Source organism: Alosa sapidissima, chromosome 8 (assembly GCF_018492685.1).
Source record: "Alosa sapidissima isolate fAloSap1 chromosome 8, fAloSap1.pri, whole genome shotgun sequence".
NCBI lineage: Eukaryota > Metazoa > Chordata > Actinopteri > Clupeiformes > Clupeidae > Alosa > Alosa sapidissima.
Window position 1 is genome coordinate 3,772,666 of NC_055964.1, and position 22,781 is coordinate 3,795,446.

At 46.3% G+C, this 22,781-nt stretch overlaps 1 protein-coding gene across 4 annotated transcripts in view; it reads left to right on the forward strand.

Annotated features, from left to right (window-relative positions):
* sema6a (sema domain, transmembrane domain (TM), and cytoplasmic domain, (semaphorin) 6A) overlaps window positions 1-14,242 on the forward strand; it is a 70,309-nt gene extending 56,067 nt beyond the window's left edge. The window contains exons 18-20 of one of the 4 annotated variants that reach the window (XM_042101074.1): window positions 83-133; window positions 3,468-3,620; window positions 12,544-14,242. In XM_042101074.1, the coding sequence (XP_041957008.1) occupies window positions 83-133; window positions 3,468-3,620; window positions 12,544-13,664 (1,325 nt within the window). In that variant the 3' untranslated portion in view covers window positions 13,665-14,242. The remainder of the gene's footprint in view (window positions 1-82; window positions 134-3,467; window positions 3,621-12,543) is intronic. The other 3 variants (XM_042101076.1, XM_042101077.1, XM_042101078.1) reach the window with 3 other exon arrangements.
* The last annotated feature ends 8,539 nt before the right edge of the window (window positions 14,243-22,781 follow it).

Genomic DNA, 22,781 nt, shown 5'->3' on the forward strand with positions numbered 1-22,781 from the left:
CTTCTTCCTCTTCTTTTTCTCTTCCTCCTCCTGTTTTGTTCTGCTCAGTAACACAATCATCTGTTGTTTTTCTTTCGTAAAGCCTTTCATTCCAATCGTCTTGGTTATGACATGACATCCAAGTTTTTCCATGGTCAGTCTTTCTTAAGTTTTCCTCAGTAGCGTGGAGTATGTGCAACTGTGTTAGTGTGTGATAGTGATTGTGTTTTAGCAAATAGACTGTGCTGTTGTGTGCTATAGTAAGTCCCAGGCTCTTCAAGCCTCCTTTTATTATACAGCCCCCCCCCCCCCCCCAGCTGACCCTCAGTGTGGTCATATTGATGGGCAGTGACCTTTCCCTTCCCTAATTGGCCGGCTGCTGCAGTGGATAATAAGGTGGCACTTAAATCTGAGGCTGGGGGGGTCCTGGGCCGGATGACAGGAGCAGAGGTGGGAGAGGGGGGTGTTGATTGAAGTTGAGCAGTGACCAGCATCCTGGACACCTTTAGCTGATTATTCAGGACACACATGCTGAATAATAGGCTTCAGCAGCAACACACACACACACACACACAGACACAGACACACACAGACACACGCGCATGCGCACACATACACACACACACACACACACACATATACACACACACACACACACACACACACACACACACACACACACACACACACAGCTCTTTTAAAACATTAACTCTAATGCAGTTGGATACAAATATCAAAGCATACCACTTCATAGCCTGGCTAACGCCAGACCTCATCTCATTGAGATGGGGTCTGGGAACTACACATGCATACATGTCTCGTATTCGAGACGGCCAGAGCCGTTTATTGGGCGCTACGAATGTCTATGAAATGCATCTGTACGTAGCTCATAACCGCTTCGTTGTGTCTTGCTGCCCCCCCTCCGTTCTGTGATTGGTTCCTTCGTTGAGGTGAAAACTTGGTCAATGGAATCCAGGCTGCCTAGCAGCGTGAATGAAGTGGCGCGGGTAAGGCAGCATGGGAAACCCAGCACATAAACAAGCACAAGCTCCGTTATGCCATCTGATGAGCAGGGTGCTGTGCTAAACCCATCTGACTGATGCCTTTCTGAGCTGGAGAATCTCACACTAGAGAATTTGTAATGGCCTTGTGGCAGAGGGTCAAACACTCAGAGGGTCAAACACTCAGAGATTTCCACTCCACTTGCTTTATCCTCCTCAGGTGCATTTCGCCTTTTAATCTATCATCAACATCTCTCAGATTCTCTCCCTCACACTCAGTTTCTCTTCCCCCCTGCCTCTCTCTCTCCCTCTCTCTCTCTCTCTCTCTCTCTCTCTGTCTGTTTTTCTCTCAGCCCGCACCAACTCCCACACACTGTGATCGGGCTTGAGTGCAAATGTATAGTGTTTACATTCCAAATGGACTCAATGGATGCCATTTATTCTGGATTAGTTCTTGTGATAAAGCTGTTGGTTTTGTATAAACAGATTGATTTAATGTCGAGTCATCAGTCATTTCGGCCGTGTTGGAAGGCATTCAAGTGGTGCATTTGGCTGCCGGACTGTCTCAGACACTGAACAGAGCATAAACGTGTTTGGAAAATAGAGTTTCACACATTGCACGCACCAGAGGCAAGCCCAGCCCTTGCATAAAACACATTAAGGTGAACATAGGGAAGAACATGGATATGATATGATGTGCACTGTGCACCTTAATCATGAAACCTGCTGATATGGGAAACCAGTGTAAGACACTGGGCATCAAAATCAACCTGTGGAGAGAGATACAGGAAGTGAACAGTTCTTCATACATTTTCTTCACACCTGGTCACCTCAATCCTCCCCCTCTCCTCCTCCCCCCTTTTCTCTCCCCTCCTTTTCAATCTCTCCTTCCCTTTCGCTTTTCCTCTCCCATTCACCTCTCTCTCTCTCTCTCTCTCTCTGATTCACCTCACTCACATCATCTGACAGGCCCAGCCCTCTCTCTTTCTCTGTCTCTATTTAACTTGTAAAGGATCAGCAGGATGGCGCTTTGGAGGGGTTTTTAGACTCATATGATTATCATGGTCGCTCCACACGGCTGTGCTCCCTCTGTATGTGTGTCAAGAGGCAGAGCCTAGCGTCCCTTTGGCTACTGAGGATGAATTATAAAATAGCTCTGTCACACTAATCTCTCCGCCTGCGGCTCATTGTTAAATAAATCATTTTAATGATGGTGGCGCGGAGGCTGGGGGTGATGGGGGGGGGGGGGGGGGGGGGGGGGGGGGGGACTGGGGGGTAACGCTGTCAGGCCAAGTGCACTGGAGGCAGCTGCAGCCACAAACGTGCCTCCCTCCACCAGAGCCTTTTTTCATCTCCCAGCTACTGTGGCCACCAGATGATGACTCTAGGTGTTAATTACAGTGCTGGGGGATCTTGACGGGAGTGTGGGGGGCGGGGGTATTGGGGGGCGTTATGGGATGGAGAGGAAAGAAGCCGGCAGGTGGAAGTAGGTCACACACAATGTCTGGCTGTCATCAAAAGCACATGTGTGCCAGATTCCTGAGGACATGAGCTTGCTGTCACATTCATTATCCATTTGTTATCAGGGGAGAGCAGAGCAGAGTTAAAACACTCAAGGCTCTTCTCAGTTTGCTACTCACTACCATTTTAATCGCTTTTTATCGTCACTCAACTTCAGGTATTAATGAGCTCAAAAACGATGTCGTATTCATCTGATTTGTACAGTACTGTCGTCATCTCTGCCATAGTTAGCGGTCATACTGTGGACCACACATTGTCGGTCATCATGTGTGGTTTTCAAACCATCTCCACTGACTTTGACCTTACAGTGTAAGCTTCTTTCTTTCTGAGTCATATTCCTGGCAAGAGAATTAGCAAAGCACACTAAGCACACACATGCATAGACAAGACCCAGGGGTAGGTTAGATTTCTAGGTTAGATCTAAAATTTCCCTCGGGATGAATGAAGTATCTATCTATCTATCTAGATGCGGGCATTGCAGATAAAGATCTACTGAGACCTACCAAGAGAAAAGAGAAATGGGCTGGTGGAATATGCATTTATGACAAGTGGAGCAAATCAAAGCTGTCTCTTTCATCTCATGGGCAGATAGACGGCCAACAGATTTACCCCTATCCATAGCACTTGAGCTGAAAAGACAAAAGCCTACATTCTCCCAGCATCCTTTGAGTCCTGAACTCAAGAGTGGTGCACAGAGAGAGCGAGACTGAGAGAGAATCTCTCTACCAGACAGAGCTACAGTAGCTGCTTGCCATTGTTGTCCCTTTGAAACTAGAAATAAGAGCCACTGAAATGCACTTCCTCCTTAGCTACATGGAGCTCAGTGAGCAGCCACCCTTTGAAGTAGACTGTGCATATTGGAACATTACATGATAGAAATAGGTATGTGAAGTGGTTGAAGAGTGTGTATGCGAGAGTGTGTGTGTGTGTGTGTGACCGAGTGTGTGTAACATGTATTGTGTCCAGCAGGCGCCCCCACCTCCCCCCTGCTCACCACGGCCTTGGCCCCAGCCGCTGGACCTCTGGGCCGTGGGGGGATGGTCAAAGCGGAGGAGCCCGCGCGCGATAAGACGGACCCCTACATGGCAGTGCCCTCGCAGACGCAGCAGGACGCCAGCGGTAAGCCTTGGAATGGAGGAGTCCATTAGCCTGTCCGAGATTTACTGGTGCCCCTGCCGCCAGCTGACCAGCACGCAAACCCCGCCTCCCCCGCTCGCTGCTGTCGCCACAAATGCAAACAAATTGGTCCTCGGCAACGCGAACGTGGGAGATTTATTAAACACCAGTCTGTAATGTCCTCTGGGACGGGATAATATTGGGGCTGTTACTGTCCGAGCGAGGAAGATGGCTGCTGCGGTTATTTCGGCAGAAGGCGGTCTCCGCAATTTAATCACCAACACGGTCACAACGATGACATTGAATACCCTGTTCGTTTTTTCCCCCTTTAGCTGTATGGTCACTCTTGCCATGTCAAGGTCGCATCTTAGCCTTGCTGTACAAAGACCCTTGAATGAAACAAATCTTCATCGCTCAGAAAGTGACCTCGAGAATGTATTAAAAGGAGGATAACCATTAGAGATTCCATTAAACCTGCTTCCATGTCATCGAGAAACACATCGTTAGCCTGAGTCAATAGGGAGAACAGCAGCCTAAGCTGATATTGATCATCAGTCAATAAGGTGGGTGATCTGTATGTTAATGGGAGACTAATACTGTTAGCATGTAAATAACAGCACAGTGTTTAGAGGGTCTGCACAAGGAGACAATGACCCTCTAAGCTATTGGCAGCTCAGCTGCCTCACTATCACGGATAGATGGGTGGACGGATAGATGGGTGGACGGATAGGCGGACAGATAGATGGGTCAGTGGGTGAGCTGATGTGTGTGGTGGAGCAGCAGTGGGGAGCGTGTCTGGTCACTGGAAGCACATGCACCCATGAACTGGACAGACACAATGGTGGCAGAGGTTGTTAATGCGTGAGGCTTCACAGTGCTGCTTGCCTGTGTCTGTGGCAGTCCCCAGCGTTGCACCGGCACAGGCAACTGGCCCACATGACAAAACAGCAGCTTCTTTTTGGCCTTCTGTTTATTTCTTGTGTTTGACTTTATGTTCCTTTTACTCTGACATGCCGCTTGTTTTCAGTTTTCAGTTCACAGTTTTTAGAGAGCTCTGAGCTCTGGCGCTCTGCTGTGTGTGTGTGTGTGGACTGGTGCTTTGTCTCATGTTGTCTGTGTTGCTGTGTGTGTGGACTGGTGCTTTGTCTCTTGCTGTGTGTGTTGCTGTGTGTGTTGCTGTGTTGCATGGCTGCAGGGGAGCAGCTGTATGGGCCACTGCTCTGCTGCTAGCACACCTGTGCTGCACACCTGTGCTGCTTCTCACTGAGCTCACCTCTACTCCTTGTTTGCAGCGTTGTGCTTTTCTGTTGCGTCAGCTAACGGCACTCTCATGGACTCCCCCACCAAGCACTCGCTTCTGAGCCTCTCTCTTCTCCTTCACTCTCTCTCTTCTGTTCTTTCCATGGTCTCCTTGTCTCCCTTTCCTTATTTCCCTCCTCTTTTCTCCTCATCTTCTTGCTCTCTCATGTTCTCTCTTTTCTCCAGTCTTTTGTCTTCCCTTCCCCTCCCTTCCTGTCTCTCAGCCCTCTGCCTGCTCCTTCCTCTCCTCTCCGGGCGGATCTCCACCCCTCCTCTGCTCATTTCCTCTGCTCTTGTTTGACCCTCGTGTTTTGCCCTGTTGATCTGCTTGCTGAAGTTTGTCAACAATGTACTGGGGAAAAAAAAAAAAACAACAGAGTGAATGAATTAATGATCAATTCAGTGAGAGAACCCGGGTGCCTAAGTGAGTGAGAGAGAGAGAATGAGTGAAATAAAAATAAATGAGTGGGTGAGAAAGAGAGCGAGAGCGAGAGAAAAATGAGAGTGTAGGCATAGTGGGTGTGAACCTCAGTGTAAACCCTTTAATTGATTGTTAGTGGTTTACACATCCTTTTTAGGGACTTCCTTGCTTTATTGAGGCTTAAAACAGCGCAGAGTCAAATGCTTCCTGACGGCTCAGATTGGATCTGGTTCCATGCTGTTTGTGAAGCTGAGTGGCAACACTGCAGTCACACACTGGAGCATAAGGACAACAGTATGTGCAACATGGTGAATTTGATTGCAGTACTGTATTTGTCAAGGGTGGATGGTTTGGCCATTGCTACATCCCCAGACATTAAGAGCGAGTGTGTATATTGTAGGCCTGTGTATGTGTCTACTTGCGTGCATGTGTCTAATTGCATGCACATACTGTATGCGTGCGATGCTGTGACTGAGACAGAGGGAAAGAGAGGGACATGTGCATGCATGTGCGTGTGCTGCTGGGCCTGATTCCTTATTTTTTTTTTTTGCAGTACATTGGGGGCTTGTGTTCTTCTTGTGTTGTGTCTCTGCTCCATCTCTCAGTGTGAGATTGCACCTCTCTAACCCTCCCCCCTGCTCATTCCACCTCCCATCACCATCTGCTGCCATTGTGACAAGCCTCCTTCTCCTCCTCCAGACCCTTTCATCTTCACAGATGGAACATTCCAAGGCTGTACCTTTACTGTGTGTAGTGCAAGCGAATTACTAACCATACTTTATGGAGCATCCTCTCTAGCCCCTCTCCTCCCTGGAATGGAGGCCATATCTCTAACCCCCTCTCCAGCGCTCGCGCGTGTCTCAGAACTGAATTGTGTTACCCCCACCCCCCCATACCCCCAACCCTGGCCCTTCCTTTCCAGCCTGTACACATCTGTGTTTGTGTCTCTTATTTATAGGTTCAATTACAAAAGAAATGTGAAGAAAGAGAGAGAGAGAGAGAGAGAGCAGCCAAAAGAGGGAGAGATGGGCAGGGGTGGACGTTATCCCACCTCTCCCTCCCTCGCTCTTAACACGCTAGCTCTCTCTTTCTCTTCATTTCTTTCTCTCGCTCTCTCTCTCTCTCTCTCGCTCTCTCTCACTCGCTCTGTCTCTCCATCTCTCTGGTCTGCTGGGTCTGCATTGTTCTGTGCTCCATCCTGGCTGAGGATTCATGGGTAACTCAGGGCTGTGTGGCTGACAGTAAGTGCAGGTGCCTGAGGAAACCCAGTGAGGCTGGTGCTTTATGGGCCGCCAGCATACAGTATGGGGGAGTTACAAACGGAGATTTGAGCTCCTGTCCTGCATGGCTTTGATGTAAAACTGGTCACAGGGAGCATTTAGCAGAGAGTCCTATTAGATAGCCGCTCCTACAGGGTCAGCCGCGCCACTCGGAGGGGTGGCTCAGGCTTTGTTCCCCTTAATGTTCTTGGCCATAACTGGAGAGCCCATAGTGAGTTTGATAATGAGATTTTAATTAATGGCTCCGTTACGCTTGCTAATCCATGCAGTTACTTTTGACTTCACGGCAAATTTCATCTCTTTTTTTATAACCTTGTGGGAGTCTTTTAGAAGTCTGGGAGTTGAGCGCCAGCCTGACAGCATCATTGTGGGGTTGTCAAAATGACAGCAAGGTCTGTGGCTGACTCTCTTCAGGGTCTTCTGGTCTGTTAAGCCCGAGTTAAACAGCTGGAAACTCTCCTGTGGATCATCCCGCTATAGTGTTTGTTGCTCCCAGTGCAACAAAAGAGCATTCAGACCTCACCCCCTAACCTTTGCCCTCATTTCACCTTTCAGTGCACATTACGACTGGCTTGCACTGGAACATATGGTGTGTGTGTGTGTGTGTGTGTGTGTTGTTGTTTTGTGCCTGGCCATAATGCTGGTGGAGATTGCGCCCAGTGGGCTGGTGAAATGTTTCTGACTGGTTGGAGGATGGAGGATGAGTCGTAGCTGTGTTAGTGCCGTCTCATTGGGCACACACACTCTGCCCGCCGTCTGAGGGATGTTGGGGATGGGTGTGAAATGCAAATCCATCTTAAGTGAGAATGAAGCACTCTGTGCCATAACGCCGCGCGCGCAATCCAACCACCCTCATCCACGCTTCTCCCACATTCACATACGTGACCTCAATCACGAGGCTGTGGATGGATCACACTAAATGGTGGAACTGGGACACTTAGTCACGCGCGTGCACACCACACACACAAAAACGTTCCATCTTTCTCTCACACACACACACAAACACACACACACGCACACGCACACACACCTTCTGTGAGACTGGTCACCAGTTGAAGCACCATCTTTCTGGTGCACACTAAGGGGCAGCGCATCAGAGAATGAGTGCCAAATGTCATGTCATAAATGAATGAAGGCGAGCGTGTGGGTTAAGAGCTGCAGAGCAGAGCCGTTAGTGTGAGCTCCATGAGAAAGCAGAGCAGAGCCGTTAGTGTGAGCTCCATGAGAAAGCAGAGCAGAGCCGTTAGTGTGAGCTCCATGAGAAATCAGAGCAGAGCCGTTAGTGTGAGTTCCATGAGAAAGCAGAGCCGTTAGTGTGAGCTCCATGAGAAAGCAGAGCCGTTAGTGTGAGCTCCATGAGAAAGCAGAGCCGTTAGTGTGAGCTCCATGAGAAAGCAGAGCCATTAGTGTGAGCTCCATGAGAAAGCAGAGCAGAGCCGTTAGTGTGAGCTCCATGAGAAAGCAGAGCCATTAGTGTGAGCTCCATGAGAAAGCAGAGCCATTAGTGTGAGCTCCATGAGAAAAGCTCCTTCATTATTCACCGTCTCATCTCTTTGTCTACCATCTCCCTGGCAGTCTGTACAAGCCCACGCAAATGTGTAGCCCTGATCCTCCCATTATGAACGCTCCAGGAATGCTCTGGAACATTCCACTGGGCTCTGCTCTCTTTGCTTGTCTGTCCAAAAGTCATTCATACAGTAAGCACTGAATGGACTGATGCAGGTATTACACCACTTTGTAATCAAGGCAAGTGAATATGGTTTTATCTCAAATATACTGTATGCACAAAGTTCTTTTATAGCTAAGAGGAACTTGAACCATTGCAGAAAAACACTTTCAGACCCTGCTGAAAAAAACAGCTAGAAACCAGCTTATGCTGGTAGCTCGTTTTAGTTGGTCTTTGCTGGTTTTCTTCCAGCTCTTGCTGGTCTTTGCTGGTGTAGCTGGTTGGGCCACCAGCTGGATATTCTGGCGTGACCATCTGAGGAAGCTGGTCATGCTGGTGTGACCAGCCTGTCTTGTGGGATACAGCTGGTGCAAGATGGTCATTCTGGTGACCAGCCTGTCAAGCTGGTCATGCTGGTTTGCTAGAATGACTAACATAAGCTGGCATGGCCAGTTAAACCAGCACTATAGACCACCAACACCAGCTAAAATGACCAGCTTGAGGTGGTACAACAAGTAAAACCAGCTTAATTACCATCATAAGCTGGGAAAACCAGCTGAAGGTATGTTTTCGCAAGAGTTTTGCTGGTCTAGCAGGTCAACCATCATAGGGTGGTCAAACAAGCGGGTTAACAAGCTGGTCAACCAGCAAACCACTTTTAGCTGGTCAGGCTGTTTTTTTCAGCAGGGGAGAAAGGGGTGTGACCTGTTTCCTCATCAATCTCCTCAGAGAGGCTTTGCACTTGGCTGTTAGTGCTGCACTTCAGAGTGGAAGGCTTTGAGAGCAGAAACACAATGTGATGTATGTGCAGCCCTGTGTGATTATTCACGCACATCAGTCATTATTCTGTTTCTAGTCTTTCCTGCATGTGCACATACACACACACACTCACTCACTCTCTCACTCTCTTACACACTTACACACACACACACACAAACATACACATACCCCCAGACATGTCCCTCTCCGATAACATTTTTATCTTTTTCTTCCATCCTCTTTAAACAATGCCCAGAGCCCTAATGGATGCTGGCAGAGGTTAGCTGCACTTGAAAGGCCTGGCTGGGAAGTAATGAGTGCTTTGAAGTCTCCCGCAGACAAAGCTGCCAGTGTAGCCAGGCACAAACCACAAACTGCCACACACAGATTTGGGGGGGTGTTGCGGGCAAGTGGGAAGGGCTGGCTGGTGTGTGTGTGTGTGTGTGTGTGTGTGTGTGTGTGTGTGTGTGTGTGTGTGTGTCCCTTAATGTGTTTTTAGGTCAGGGTTGTATTCCCACTACACTTCCACACAGCATAATAGTGTCTACCTTTACCATCTCAAGGTGAGGATTTATGTATTTAGGAATTCTACTGTATGTGTGTGCATGTGTGTGTGTTTGCAGTTAAGCGTTCATCTAAAAAGAAGAGATGGTCTGTGTGACAAGTGGAATGACGCTTCATGAAATTCAGATGAACTGCAAAGTTTCTAAGCACAGACAGATAGGGGAACACATTCCACTAATATTCCCTTGGCTGTTTTATAAATGCCATGCAAGGCTACATGTTGCTGCAAACACCACTGGCTAGCCTCGGTCTCAAGAACAGCCAAGGACCCCCAGAGCAATAAAGCTGGTAAAAGAGGGAGAGACGTCTCCTTCTGAGCTTGCTTGTTAAGTAAAGAAGGTCTCCCTGACCTGTGTGCATATGACCGCCAATCCTTCATCTGGAGGTCTAGCTAGTCTTTTTATGGCCGTGCCCTCTTTGAAGTTACAACGTGAAACAATTGACTTTCTACATGAAAGATGAGGGATCTTCAAAGGTCTGCTGGGGCCTTCAAGGCATTTTAGTCTGTCCCTCTGACAGGAAACTCCTATGTGAAGGAAACTACGCCCCTTAAAAAAGGTTCTTTATTATGTGGGAAGAGCATAAGAACCCTTGTTATCCCTGCATACAGTAGGCAGCACTCAATATGACTCCATGTAGATTCAAGTAGATTGGCTCAAAGTTCTATTCTTCCAAATAGAATATTATATATTATTCAGTCAAAGTTAAGGGTTGTTGTGTTTTGATAGGCCGCAGTCTAGTCAGACTGTGTTTTCACTATTCGTTTCTCATCAGAGTTCCAGCTGAAAGTGGGACGTTTGCCAAGTGTCATTTTTTTTGTTGTCCAAACAAAACATCTCCAAATTTTGCTATCTACTGACATTCAGAAGTTATGTATGGGAATGATATTAAAGTCATTTTAAAAATATATATTTTGTTAAAAAATCGCTGTTCTATAATTCTTCAGTTATCCAGACAAAGAATACTGATGTAGCTTGTATCTGCACAAACCCAGATGGTACTGTTCTGTTTCATTCTACACACTCTGTTTTCATTCTGTAAGCTGCAAATAAGGCCACGTGATGAGAAAAATAAAAAGGATAAAACTATTCTGAAAAGAACAGAAAAAAGTAACAACTCAAAGTCTTCTAAACTATTTGACTGTGAGCCTCTTAAAATCCAGGCTACATACAGCAGAACATTATCTTCTGTTCATTTCTCTCTCCGGCTCAGAAGTCAGAAGGTCTCACTTTCCCTTCACTTAAAGCAGACGAGAAAAAGGCAAAGGAGCATGATACTGAACAGCCCCAGAAAAGGTCAAAAGAAAAGGATTAACTAGGATCACATGGCTAATACTAAATCATGATGTCAGGCTTTTTTCATGCTCTACGCCGGCTGAACTTTTGGTAGGATGGCACCCAGGCTACCGCCTGAAGAATGTAATTCCCCACAGCGTTCAATTTATATCTGACTCAAAACTTTAATCCCTCAACTTTCCATAGTCGGCTGTAATTTCAAAGTAGGAAAAAAAAAGAGAATAAGTTGTATAGAAACCACAATTTGAAATTAGAATGTACGATTCTACCATGGAAAGGGAAAGGAGTGAGCGAGTAAGAGGCACTTTGTGAAAAAAAAAACAACTGTACAAGACATCAAATAGTATATCAGGCAGGGAGAAAAGTTTTGCTGAGAAAAATGAGGGCAGAGCAAAAAAACAGGGGAAAGAAAGAAAGGAGCTTTGAGCTGATGTGTGCATCAGCAGAGAAAAAGCAGACGCATGGAACTCCAGCAGACTGGTGCCTTCTGAGGCCTTGCAGAGCAGCCTGTCACCCCAGCAGCATCTCCACTGCAGATAAGACTCTCTCCCCACCACCTCCTGAAAGCCTGACACTTCCACTGGTGAGACAGACGCTCTTCCCAGAAAAAGAAGTGGGGAGTGGGACGTGGCAGGACTGCACTCAACAGCCGACAGAGAAGGCGGACAGACGCAGCACAGGGCCCAAGTCGTCGTCCTTCCATTAGAAGTCTGTTTTGTCTATGTGAAGCGTGGAGCATTGGGTTCAAGCGCACTAGCCTGCTGTGGAATGAGGGTCTGTGCGGCACAGCTGAGGGTGTCCAGTAGTTTGTCCAGTGGGAGCCATCAGCATAATGTGGTCCCAGAGATGATGAATCCTCTCTGAATGCGGTCAGTGTCCACGTGAGCTCCTCTCTGACCACTCCGTTCCCTCCACCCTCTCGGTAGCTCTCTCTTCTGCACCAGTGCAATCAATTAGGCAAAGCACTGCATGCTCTTGTAGGTCAGGGTTTATGGTCAGCTCTTTTTCTAATAATAATGGTCCATTTCATATACTGTATATACAAGTTTTTCTAATATTTAGAAAGCTAGCTCAGACGCAGATTTATCATGATCGTGTTCTCTGCTCCCGTTCTCTGCAATGTTCTAATACGAGGCTAAAACAAAATATTCTGCAAACAATAAATTACATTTTTTTCATCAGATTGATTCTGTTTGGGGTGACTTTCTACATCAAATTCAATGAAATCAGTGTTATTGAAAGGGTAAATTTAATTAGAAGAACAATGTTCTGACAAAAGAAAAGTTGTATCTGAGCAAGAAGGTCTGCATTGTGCATATTTATTTAGCAAATGTCATGCATCAGTGAGAGTTATGCAGAGGTACTTCCCTATTCAGAGGTGTTGCATTTAGTCCCAAGCTGTTCTTGACTAATGTGTCCTTACCCCAGCACTGCTTTTTCCTGTCAACTGATGGCGTAGCAATTTAATCTTTCACCAGAGCATGCGTGTGTGTGTATGTGACTTACTTCTAAATTATGAGAGCTTCAATTTTATTTTATTTTATTTTGTTTATAAAAAATATGTATTTTTATTTATTTATTTTCCCAGCAGATGTTCTTTACTGCTGGTGGATGTCTAAAGGTGTGTTTGTTGTTTTGGCAGGTGTGATCCGTGAGAGCTACCAGAAGGAGCGGGATCAGATGGTGCCGGTGACCCTGCTGGCCATCGCGGTGATCCTGGCCTTCGTGATGGGCGCCGTCTTCTCGGGCCTGGTGGTCTACTGCGTGTGTGACCAGCGGCGGCGCCACTTTGAGACGTCCTCGCGCCACGACAAGGAGCTCCCGCACTCCCGGCGCGGCTCCATGAACAGCGTCACCAAGCTGACGGGGCTCTTCGAGACGGGCGGCAGCTCCAAGGACCCGCGCGCCGCCGAGGCCGTCCTCACGCCGCTCATGCACAACGGCCGCCTCACGTCGGCCAACGGCAAGATGCTCATCAAGGCCGACCAGCACCTGGACCTGTCGGCCCTCCCCACGCCGGAGGCCACGCCCATGCAGCCGCGCCGCAAGCCCAGCAGGGGGAGCCGCGAGTGGGAGCGCAACCAGAACCTCATCAACGCCTGCGCCAAGGACCTGGGCGGCCTGGGCTCCCCCACCCTCATCCCCACCGACCTGCCCCTGCGCTCCTCCCCCGGCCACATCTCCAGCGTGGTGGTGCTGCCCCTGCCCCAGCACCAGATGCAGGCCTACCAGCACGAGTACGTGGAGCAGCCCGGCGGCCCCATGGATGAGCAGGGCGCCACGCTGGAGTACAAGACCATGAAGAGCCCGTGCCCAAGCGGCCTGACGCTGGTGGAGGACGGCGAGGGGGGCGTGAGCATGGGCATGCTGCTGCCGCCGCGTGTGCCCCAGCGCGAGGCCTCGCTCAGCGTGCCGCCGCCCTCCGTCCCGCAGATGGGCAAGCGGCTGGAGGTGCACGGGCACGAGCAGCGGCGCGGCTACGCCCTCAAGGCCTCGGCCGCGCTCAAGCGCCACAACACCAACTCCTCCAACTCCTCGCACCTGGCTCGTAACCACAGCTTCTCCCGCGTGGAGACCCCTCCCCCGGCCCCCCAGCGCGTGGACTCCATCCTCATGACCACGCTGTCGCGGGCGGGGGGGTCCTACGGCTCGCTGCCCCGCTGCGGAGCCCGGCTCTTCAAGCCCGACGTGCCGCCCAAGCCCTCCCCGGCCTCCCTCGCCTCCTCCCGAGTCAAATCCCCCAGCAGTGACTCGTACACATAATGGCCGTGGCCGCTCTGCTCGAACCTCCTCGCCATCCACGTCCTCTCGTCCCTCCTCCTGCTCGCTCACCCCTGCGACACTCTCTGGAGAAAAAAAAACAGAATCAAAAGCAACAGAGGCAAAACAGGGAACACGCACTCTAACACAAAAAAAAACCTATTGACTTTGTACATTGTTGTACAGTAAAAAGCAGCACTTCTCTGAAAGAGAAAGAAAAAAAGATGTCTATATATAAATACAAGTGTGGCATGGCTGGGCAGACTGCGCCGGTGCTCCTGGAGGAGAGACGCAACACATGCTACTGAAATGATCAGGAACGCTCTTCATCATGTCATCAAACCGTGGGATTGAAGAGTCGCTCCATGACGTTCACATGGGAATCGAGCCCAGAGCCGACACGGTGACTTGACTGGGCTCTCTGCTCTGTGATCAGTCTGCCAAAAGCACACCAGAGAGGGTGAGTGAGGAGCAGTTGTATATTTGTGAAGGGGCAGAGGCCCAGATTAGCACTTGGGACACAACAAGCAAGTTCTGACTGGAACAACAGCCTTGAGTTTACACCATAAAAAAGAAATGAAGTCTGAACTGTGAAATTCACTTGTCAGTGTTACAGCTACTGGATGCAGCTATCAAGGGTTCATCTTGAGGAAGGTCTCAAATCTTTCTACTGTACTGGTTACTGAATAACACCTGACTGTTAATACTAATAACTGGTTGTATTTATTTTTAATAAGTGCTTTCAAAGAAAGACTTAATCTTTTTAGGCTCAAGAGATCTTTTTTTAATTATTATTTTAATTAATCAAGTGTAAAATTATTTAAAGTCATTAAACTGGAGCCAGTTCAAGTCTTTTCCATTGTTGTTGTCAGAAGACGTCCGCTAACTCTGTTTGGGGCCTTTGCGAAAGTGAACATTAGAGAGCTCTGACCCCTTGCGTATGAGGGTGTATATTTATTTAACTGTGCCAGAGATAGACCAGCCATGGACCTGTTTGCTCAATGTTTGGATGGTCAAACAAATGAATAAATCATAAGAATGGAGAATTTTAAACTCCATCCTTTACTCTCACTTCCTGGATGGCCAGGAAGCGGGTTTATGGCCTGGAGTAGGTTTATGACCTCACTTCCTGTAGAGTTCAGTGACCTCACTTCCAGACGACCACTGGCCCTTTTTGTGTCACAAGGCATCATATTTTGCATGTGAAAGTGCAAAGGAATTTGTTGTCCTCCCCTCCCCTTTCCACCCCCATACACACAAGTGCAGACTCACACACTCCGACAACTAGAACGTGTGGTTGTTTGGACTCATTGCCATGCTGTTGAAAGCACTCAGCTTGTTGAGGACGTTTTTGACATGGATTATTTTATGCCCTCCTGACTACACAAACCTGTTACCAGTGACGTCTGATCGGTCTGTTAAATAGCCTGTTTGTGTTTCACTTCCACATGTAAATTTGTGCCTTACACTCCTTGAGTAGTGATCTTTGTTTTCTTTTTCTTTTGTATTTTCATTTCTTACTTTTAACTGTTTTCCCTTGTAGCTTTTATGATGATTATTCCCTTTGTTTAAAAAAGAAAAAGCAGTGAAAGAATGTAGGTGTTCTTGTTGTACTGTAACTCTGGTCCCATTGGAATAACAGTGGTGTGGGGTGGGTGGTTAGAGTGGGTGGGGTAAAGGGGTAGGGGTCTCTCTCTGTGGGTCATCTTTCAGATTGTGCCAATGATGCCCTCCAGTCAGCTCTGCTCTTTTCATTTTGGCCACTCAGACATTGTCGACACATTTACGTTTTTTTTTTTTATTTATTTATATTTTTAATGGGTTTTTTTTTTTTATGTAGCACAATGTGTTGCTGTTGTTTTTCTTAACCTTCTCATTTCTGCTGTATTCAGAGTTTTGTGTTGTTTTGGAAAAGGCCTTAGCCTTGGAGGTAGGTATGGTCCACCATAATACAGTCACAAGAAACGAGTCCCATTACAATGTATGTCTTTCCTCCCAGCTCTTCTATATATCTCTGACCCATCGTCCACTCTCCCTCGCCCCAGGCCCTCATGTATACCATCAAACCCAATTTCTAGACAGATGAAGGCAGGCTGGTTCCTGTGACAGTAAAGCATTGAGATCATATCAAGATGACAATATCAAATCCCCTTTTTAAAAAATATCTTTCTACTGTATGTTTGTGGCTTATGTATTTGAACTTAATCGTGTCTCATCCTATAAGTCCTGTCCTGGACCAGTGTTGTGTTGACCACTTCTCTTCACCATTGAAAACCAGCACATTGTTAGTGTTGTTAATTATAGTACGGTGTTGTAAATTCTCCACGCCATTCTCCAGCCCCCCTACATTCATTTCAAGTCCTTCACTCAGCCTCTGATGAAGCTGATCTCCCTTTGTCACGAGGCATGCATATGTGCAAGTGTTTTGTTCACAGAGAAAGATTAATGTGTATCAAATGTATTGACTCCATTGGCTGCATTACGGATCTTTGATATACTTAGGGGGCGTCTAGTCCTCAGTTAGTCAACTGCAGCGTTTGTGAAGTGAGGGGCAAGCCTGTTTCTGACCTCATTCAGTGATGCGCTTGCTCAGTCCTCAGTCTGTATAGTGCAGCATCTCGTTTTAGATAGAGGCATGTTCATTCCACCATGGGGGATGGTCACTGTAGTCAGATAGTGCAGCGTTTCTGCCTAGTGTCTGGATGACCATTAGTGGACCATAGGTCTCTGTGGTGTGCCTTCTTGTGTCTCAGCCCTTGCTACGCACTGCTAGACTTAGCCCAAGGCTTCATTCAAGAGCAGGCTTAGGACACAAGTTTTAAACTGCTACTCGGGCCACCAGAACATTTCCTATGCTAAAAGCAAAGTAGCGAAAGCTCACAATCATAGGTGTTGTGTGTTGTGAGTTCCTTTCTGTTCAAATGCTGTGTCCAAGCTCAAGTTTCCCACATGCCTGTCTGACTGAAGCATCGTTTTTTGTTCTCAGAACGATTTCTTTGTTCCTCATTTTTTTTTGTAAGATTGTAAGATATTGTTGTCACCAGGTTTTTCTTGCTGTCCACTTCCTTAACATATGATTCACAACTAAATGTATGTTGTAAAGAAATTCTCTTTAATAAATAAAAAGGTGTAATGAAATCATTCAACTCGGTTCTTGTAGATTGTCTCTGTTAGTGTTTTTGTATACTGCTTGTTTTTGTGTGTGTTGGTGTGTTTAGGGGGTAGTTTGTGAGAGAAAGGATATCTAACAACCATGACAGACAGCTTATCTTGATTGTGTAGTTCAGATTATGTAGAGAGTCCTGGTTTCTTTGTTCAGGGACTCCTTTCATCGCTCTGATGGCTCATCAAGCTTTTGTAAACAGGCGCTCAGGGGCAATGCTGGTGCTGTGTGTTGGATGGAGTCTCTGCTGTCAGGGTGGATAAACAGTGCAGATAGGCATCGGTCTGGAGCCACAGGCACTGGGCGGCCAAGATTGAAATGCCTCAACAGCTCCTGCCAGCACTCTGGCACGGTGAGTCAGGAGTGGGGAAGTTTTGAGTTTCAGCGCAGCTCGTCCCCCTGCTCAGATGCTCCAGGTGTGTGTCAGTCTGACGGCGCGCAGCTCACCTCACAAGCTCAGGTGACCACAGTGTGTCAGGTGCCCAGGCGTAGCGCCTCTGCGTACAGACAACACTTGATCTGCCCCGTCATCATGCATCAGATCTTTGTTTATGACTCATTTGTGAGTGCGTCCTCAGATCAGATAAATGGCACTCGATTTGAAAGGTTCACACCAAGAAACAAAGACCCTTTTCATTGTGAAAGGAATGTAGTGTGAACCCAAGGTGACCGCTATAATCTCCTCCATCTATTTTACGGCACCTGCGCTAGCACTGTAGCCACAGAGGCTTGTGCCAAAACATATGGAAAGCTAACGTTATTGTCCTGTTGCCAGGAGGGGGGAGGGGGGGGGGGGGGGGGTTAGAGTACTGGACAATACTGAAGAGGGAAATTGATGCAGCAATAAGGAAATCAATGCTAATGTACTTTCAGGGTTGGAATAAGATCCATGCTAAAACAAAAATTACATTCAACTCATGAATAGAATTTCAGTTTCTGTTGCCCATAGCCCGATCATGACACCCATTTTTTATTGCTCAATGTTATCTTATTGCCATCCTAATTTAAGGATAATGGGTCTTATATGTCTTTGATACAGTAGCACCTTTGGATTGACATATCAATCAGAGATTTCCTAACAAAGCTTTTTACGGTGCTAGCTTTGAAACGGTGTGGCTGTCCTCTATGGTCCAAGCCACTGCTTAAGTCTGTTAGCTCTCTGTCAAGCTGCAGCACAATCACGGCAGACCCACAGATCCCACCAGGTTGGAATCTGCCTTTTCCTGGCTTAAGGGCCGCTAATCCCCTGGCCGCCATCTATACTCATTTTGAGGGCTCATCAATCTGTGGTCAAAACAAGCTTAGGCCCGTAATCCTTGACCCTTATTTCTCCTACTGTCTTTTGCAACAGAAATCTCATATGGGCCCCTATCCGCTTAGGATGTGTGACTTTTTCTGTCTTGGTTCAGGCCGGGAACAGTAGCGGCCAGTGTAGGCTACTGTACTCAACATGTGTGGGTCACAGTCTTAGTCCCCTATGGCTTGAGAGAGTGAGCCGGGAAGAGCAGACTCCTGTACCATCTAATGATGCACCAAAATAAACCAGTTATCCAGAGGCCCTTTTTTCTTTTTAAAAATCTTCTTAATGATAATGGAATTATTTTGTTTTATATTAACTAAAAAGCTACAGCAATTCAGCATTGACCTCTAACATTTCCCTAATAATATTAGTCTGAGGAGAAACTCAAAACTATGGATTTGGCCTCCTAGATGTCAGTCAAAAATAAGACTATAGGATTGGAGGAACTGAAAGAAAGAGGTAAGAGAGGAGCGATGAGTTCCTGTTTTTTGCTGTGGTTGTTTTAGGTAAAGCTTGCTTCATTAACAGGTCATTGACATCTTTGCGTTTAGTCAACAAAAGTGGCTTCTATGTCTCTTGCATAAAATATACCTGTCATGCCTACATCACTGTCAATCTCAAACTCATACAAAGCAAGAACTCATTTACAGCTATTTTTACATAGCATTCTGTGATTACCATGGTCTGACTTTAATATTTGAACACATGTAGTATGTGGCACCAATGGGTCTATATTTCTTTTATAGAGGTTATATGAAACATCTGCAAGATTTTATATATGGTGTGTGTGTGTGTGTGTGTGTGTGTGTGAAGGACAGAGAAAAGAAAGCTGCCTGTTGTAACTGGTCCAAGTTTCACACGGCAGCCTCTGTGGCGATGTAATGGCTTTCTCTTCGAGCTGAAAGATTTCTATGTCTATTGCCTTTTCAAGGTCAGCCAATGTCTCCGGCAAAACAACAAAGAAAGCTTTCTTTTACGACACATTCTTGTTTTTATCTAGATTGATCCATTTTCTCTGTACCCTGACTGCAACCCTGGTCATGGCAGGACATGTGAATACTGGCTCTTCACCTTTCTTGCTTCCAAATAGACAAACACCTGGTCTGGTCTGGTCTGGCACAAGTGGAGAGGAAGACCAAAGACAAAACAATGAGGTAGAAAAGAGTTGGAAGTGTTCTAGCTCTATCTGTACTGTTGCAATATACAGCTTACATGGAATTCCTGTTAACTGTAGTGTGATCTGATCTTACAAATAAAACAAAGATTCATAAGAATCCTGGGCTATTCTGTCACAGGCCCAACAATTTGTTTCATTTAGTTTTGCTAGGCTAGGGAAGAAGCAACGAAGCATACAGTACTTTTACTCTTACAGTACTCAGTGCTCTTACTCTTACAGTACTCAGTGCTCTTGCTCTTACAGAACTCAGTATTCTTACTCAGTACTCAGTGCTCTTACAGTACTCAGTATTCTTACTCAGTACTCAGTGCTCTTACAGTACTCAGTACTCTTTCAGTACTCTTACAGTACTCTGTACTTTTACTCTTACAGTACTCAGTACTCTTACTCTTACAGTACTCAGTATTCTTACAGTATTCAGTACTCAGTACTCTTACAGTACTCAGTACTTTTACTCTTACAGTACTCAGTACTTTTACTCTTACAGTACTCAGTACTCTTACAGTACTCAGTACTCTTACTCTTACAGTACTCAGTACTCTTATGTAGAGCTTGCCTACTTCTGAACATGTTGTTGTGTGAGGGAGGGAGGGAGACACTGGATACATAACAACCTTGTTAAATCACAAGGCCCGTCATCTTTTGTGAATCCTTGCTCCTCATGTAACAGATGGAGATATGGTCTTTAGCTCTGTGTTTGTATCAGTTCTACATTAGTGAAATTGCCAAAGGGTCAACAGTGCCATCACTACATCACTGTGAACACTGACAGTGTTTGTTAAAGTAACACAATGTATTTCTTACACATTAAGACAATGGCTTCACATTATTTTTGCCACACTGACTTCCAATATGGAGTAAGGAGAAGGAGAATGTCTGGTATTGCACTACTGTTTGCACTACACTATCATTGGTGTCAGTGGTAGGAGCATAACCCTTATCGTTGATTTTAGACGAATTGGGTATCCTCTTAGTGCTAAATAGATACATCATGTTGTGACAATGTAACATGTGACAATGACCTCAAAAAACGTGTTGAAAAACAGCTCATGTACACAGGTATGTATATATACTAGAGTTGTACTGTATGTGTACCTGTGTTTGTAAAGAGAGATACCTCCCTACCCCCCCTGTGTTCAGCAGCAGTGCTGCTCTTCTTTAACTCAGAGGGACCCAGGTGTCTGCCATTTCATCTGAAGTGGGAGATATGACCTCCAGCATCCCGCAATCCCTTGAGGCACTGAAGGTCATCCCCACAAGCCCTGGCTGGCACCTGATAAAGTCTATCTGAGCACAGATTGATTTCTCCACCCGCTGTGACCACAGAGTAATAGAAAGTATGATGAAGGGGCTGGAGAATAATTCACAGACTTTCCTAATTATAGAGCAGGGTATCGCATAAAAAAACATGATCATTTTAAACGGAAAACTCTGCCCTATGTTTTTAAAGTAAAGGAGACTTGATATATTGATAGAATATTGAAGATGACAAGAAACAAAAATATTTTATGAAATTCAATGATCCATTTTTTGCCAGAAAAAAACAGAAGCAGAACCAGAGCCTGGAGTGAATGTCCCAAATAACCCTACTCATGCGGGCCATCATTACATCTAATAATATGCTTTGTGAATGCATTTTTGATCATTTATGGCCCAATCTTCCATATGCTTCTACAAAAAAAGAGACATTTGGGAAGGAGATCCTATTTTGAGCTAACAGGGTACAAATAAACCCAAAAAGAATACGTTTGCTACTTATATATTTATCTGTCCTTGATACTTATACATGGCCGATTGTTCATCTTTCTTCAAGTGTCTGGACAACGGACAGCCCTGGTAAGTGGGTGTCAGTCAGGGCCTTTAGAGAAGCTGGAAGGCCTAACGAGTTTCATTTCAACCAATTATGTCAAGGGGCAAAGGTTAGGTTGAGTCATCAGTCATATGTGACATGTAGTATCGACGCAACCCCCACCCAGCCTCACTCACACACCCACACTCACTCACACACACACACTCACTCACACACTAGACAGTAGGGATGTAACAATTACCGGTATAACGGTAAACCACGATAAAAATGTTGACGATAACAATTACCGTTTTCTTTTGAAATATCATAATTATCACGGTTGATTACCGTGGTGTTAAAACCGTGTGTTTAATCCTTCCCAGCTTCATCCGAGCCTGCTTTTGACATACAGTAGGCCTGGTACAACGAAACAAAACTGGTACCCTACTGATTCTGTTGTCTAATTTTTTAACTGCGTTTCGGATTAGGTTATACCTGATTTTAAAAGGCGGAACATTTTCACCGCAAAACGTGCACTGTATCATGTAGCCACTCTGCGTCTTTTTATGTTCGCGTCCACATTAAATCCATTCCACTCACGTTATCAGGAGAACACAGTAGCCTAAAGTTTTATTTTGAACACTTACTTTCGTCTCACTCATTGGGTCCAAATAACAGAAATAGCAAACTCCAAGTCATGGTAGGGTAAGTTAAGCTATGAGCACATAGCCAATTAAACATGAAAAAGTGAACGGGACACTTTTTGAAACTATTTCAGCTTGTGTAGGCCTATCCGTGCTTTCTGAACATATTTTTAAAACACACTTTTAAAAATCCCGTGATAATACCGAAAACCGTGATAATTTTGGTCACTATAACCGTGAGGTTAAATTTTCATACCGTTACATCCCTACCAGACAGTCCAACCACAATATCAAGGTTCCAGTGCAGGGAGGAACCTGTGAGGTAGTTTCATCTGACAATTAAACGAATGGATCAATGGCCAATACTGAACTTAAGGGTCATATTTCCTAACTGTGACACTCCTTTCTGGGTGATAAGTAAGGGATGACGGCCGCAGGGTGTCCGGTTATACGGAATTAATGGACGAGGCGGAGGCAAAGAACTCTCCGACACGGAGTGAAGAGGAGTTTCCTCTGCCGAGTGTACACAATGTGCATCTTCACAGCTAGTCATGGCCAAAGCCCCATGGTGAGCTTGGAACAGTACCCGTTTATTTACCCTCACGTGGGGCAACCTAGGCCTCATATAAAAGACTGTACCTGTGGTCTCCAAATTCATCTGTGGGTGAGGATCACACAGATATGTACGTAGTCTATCTGTACCCTACAGCAGTGCCCAGCGGTGTCAGCTTGATTCAGATAGAGAATCCATACAAAACACACTGAACTCCCCAGCGTGGGTTTGTCTTTTGTCTTTGTGTATTCAGAGGCCAGATGCAAGTCAAAGAGTTTGTGTGCAGGGGGAGGCTGGAGATGTTGCGTTTGGACTGGAGAGAGCGCCACATAAATCAGTGTGCTGGAGAGATGTGTGGGGATCCGGAGGCCTCTCCTCTCCCCAGCTGCACCTTGTCTGCGCTCCCCCTCTCCGCTCCCTACATCCATAATAGATGAAGGAGGTGAAGCTCTCCCAAGGGCTCCCTGTCGCTTTCTATCTGTCCATATTTATCT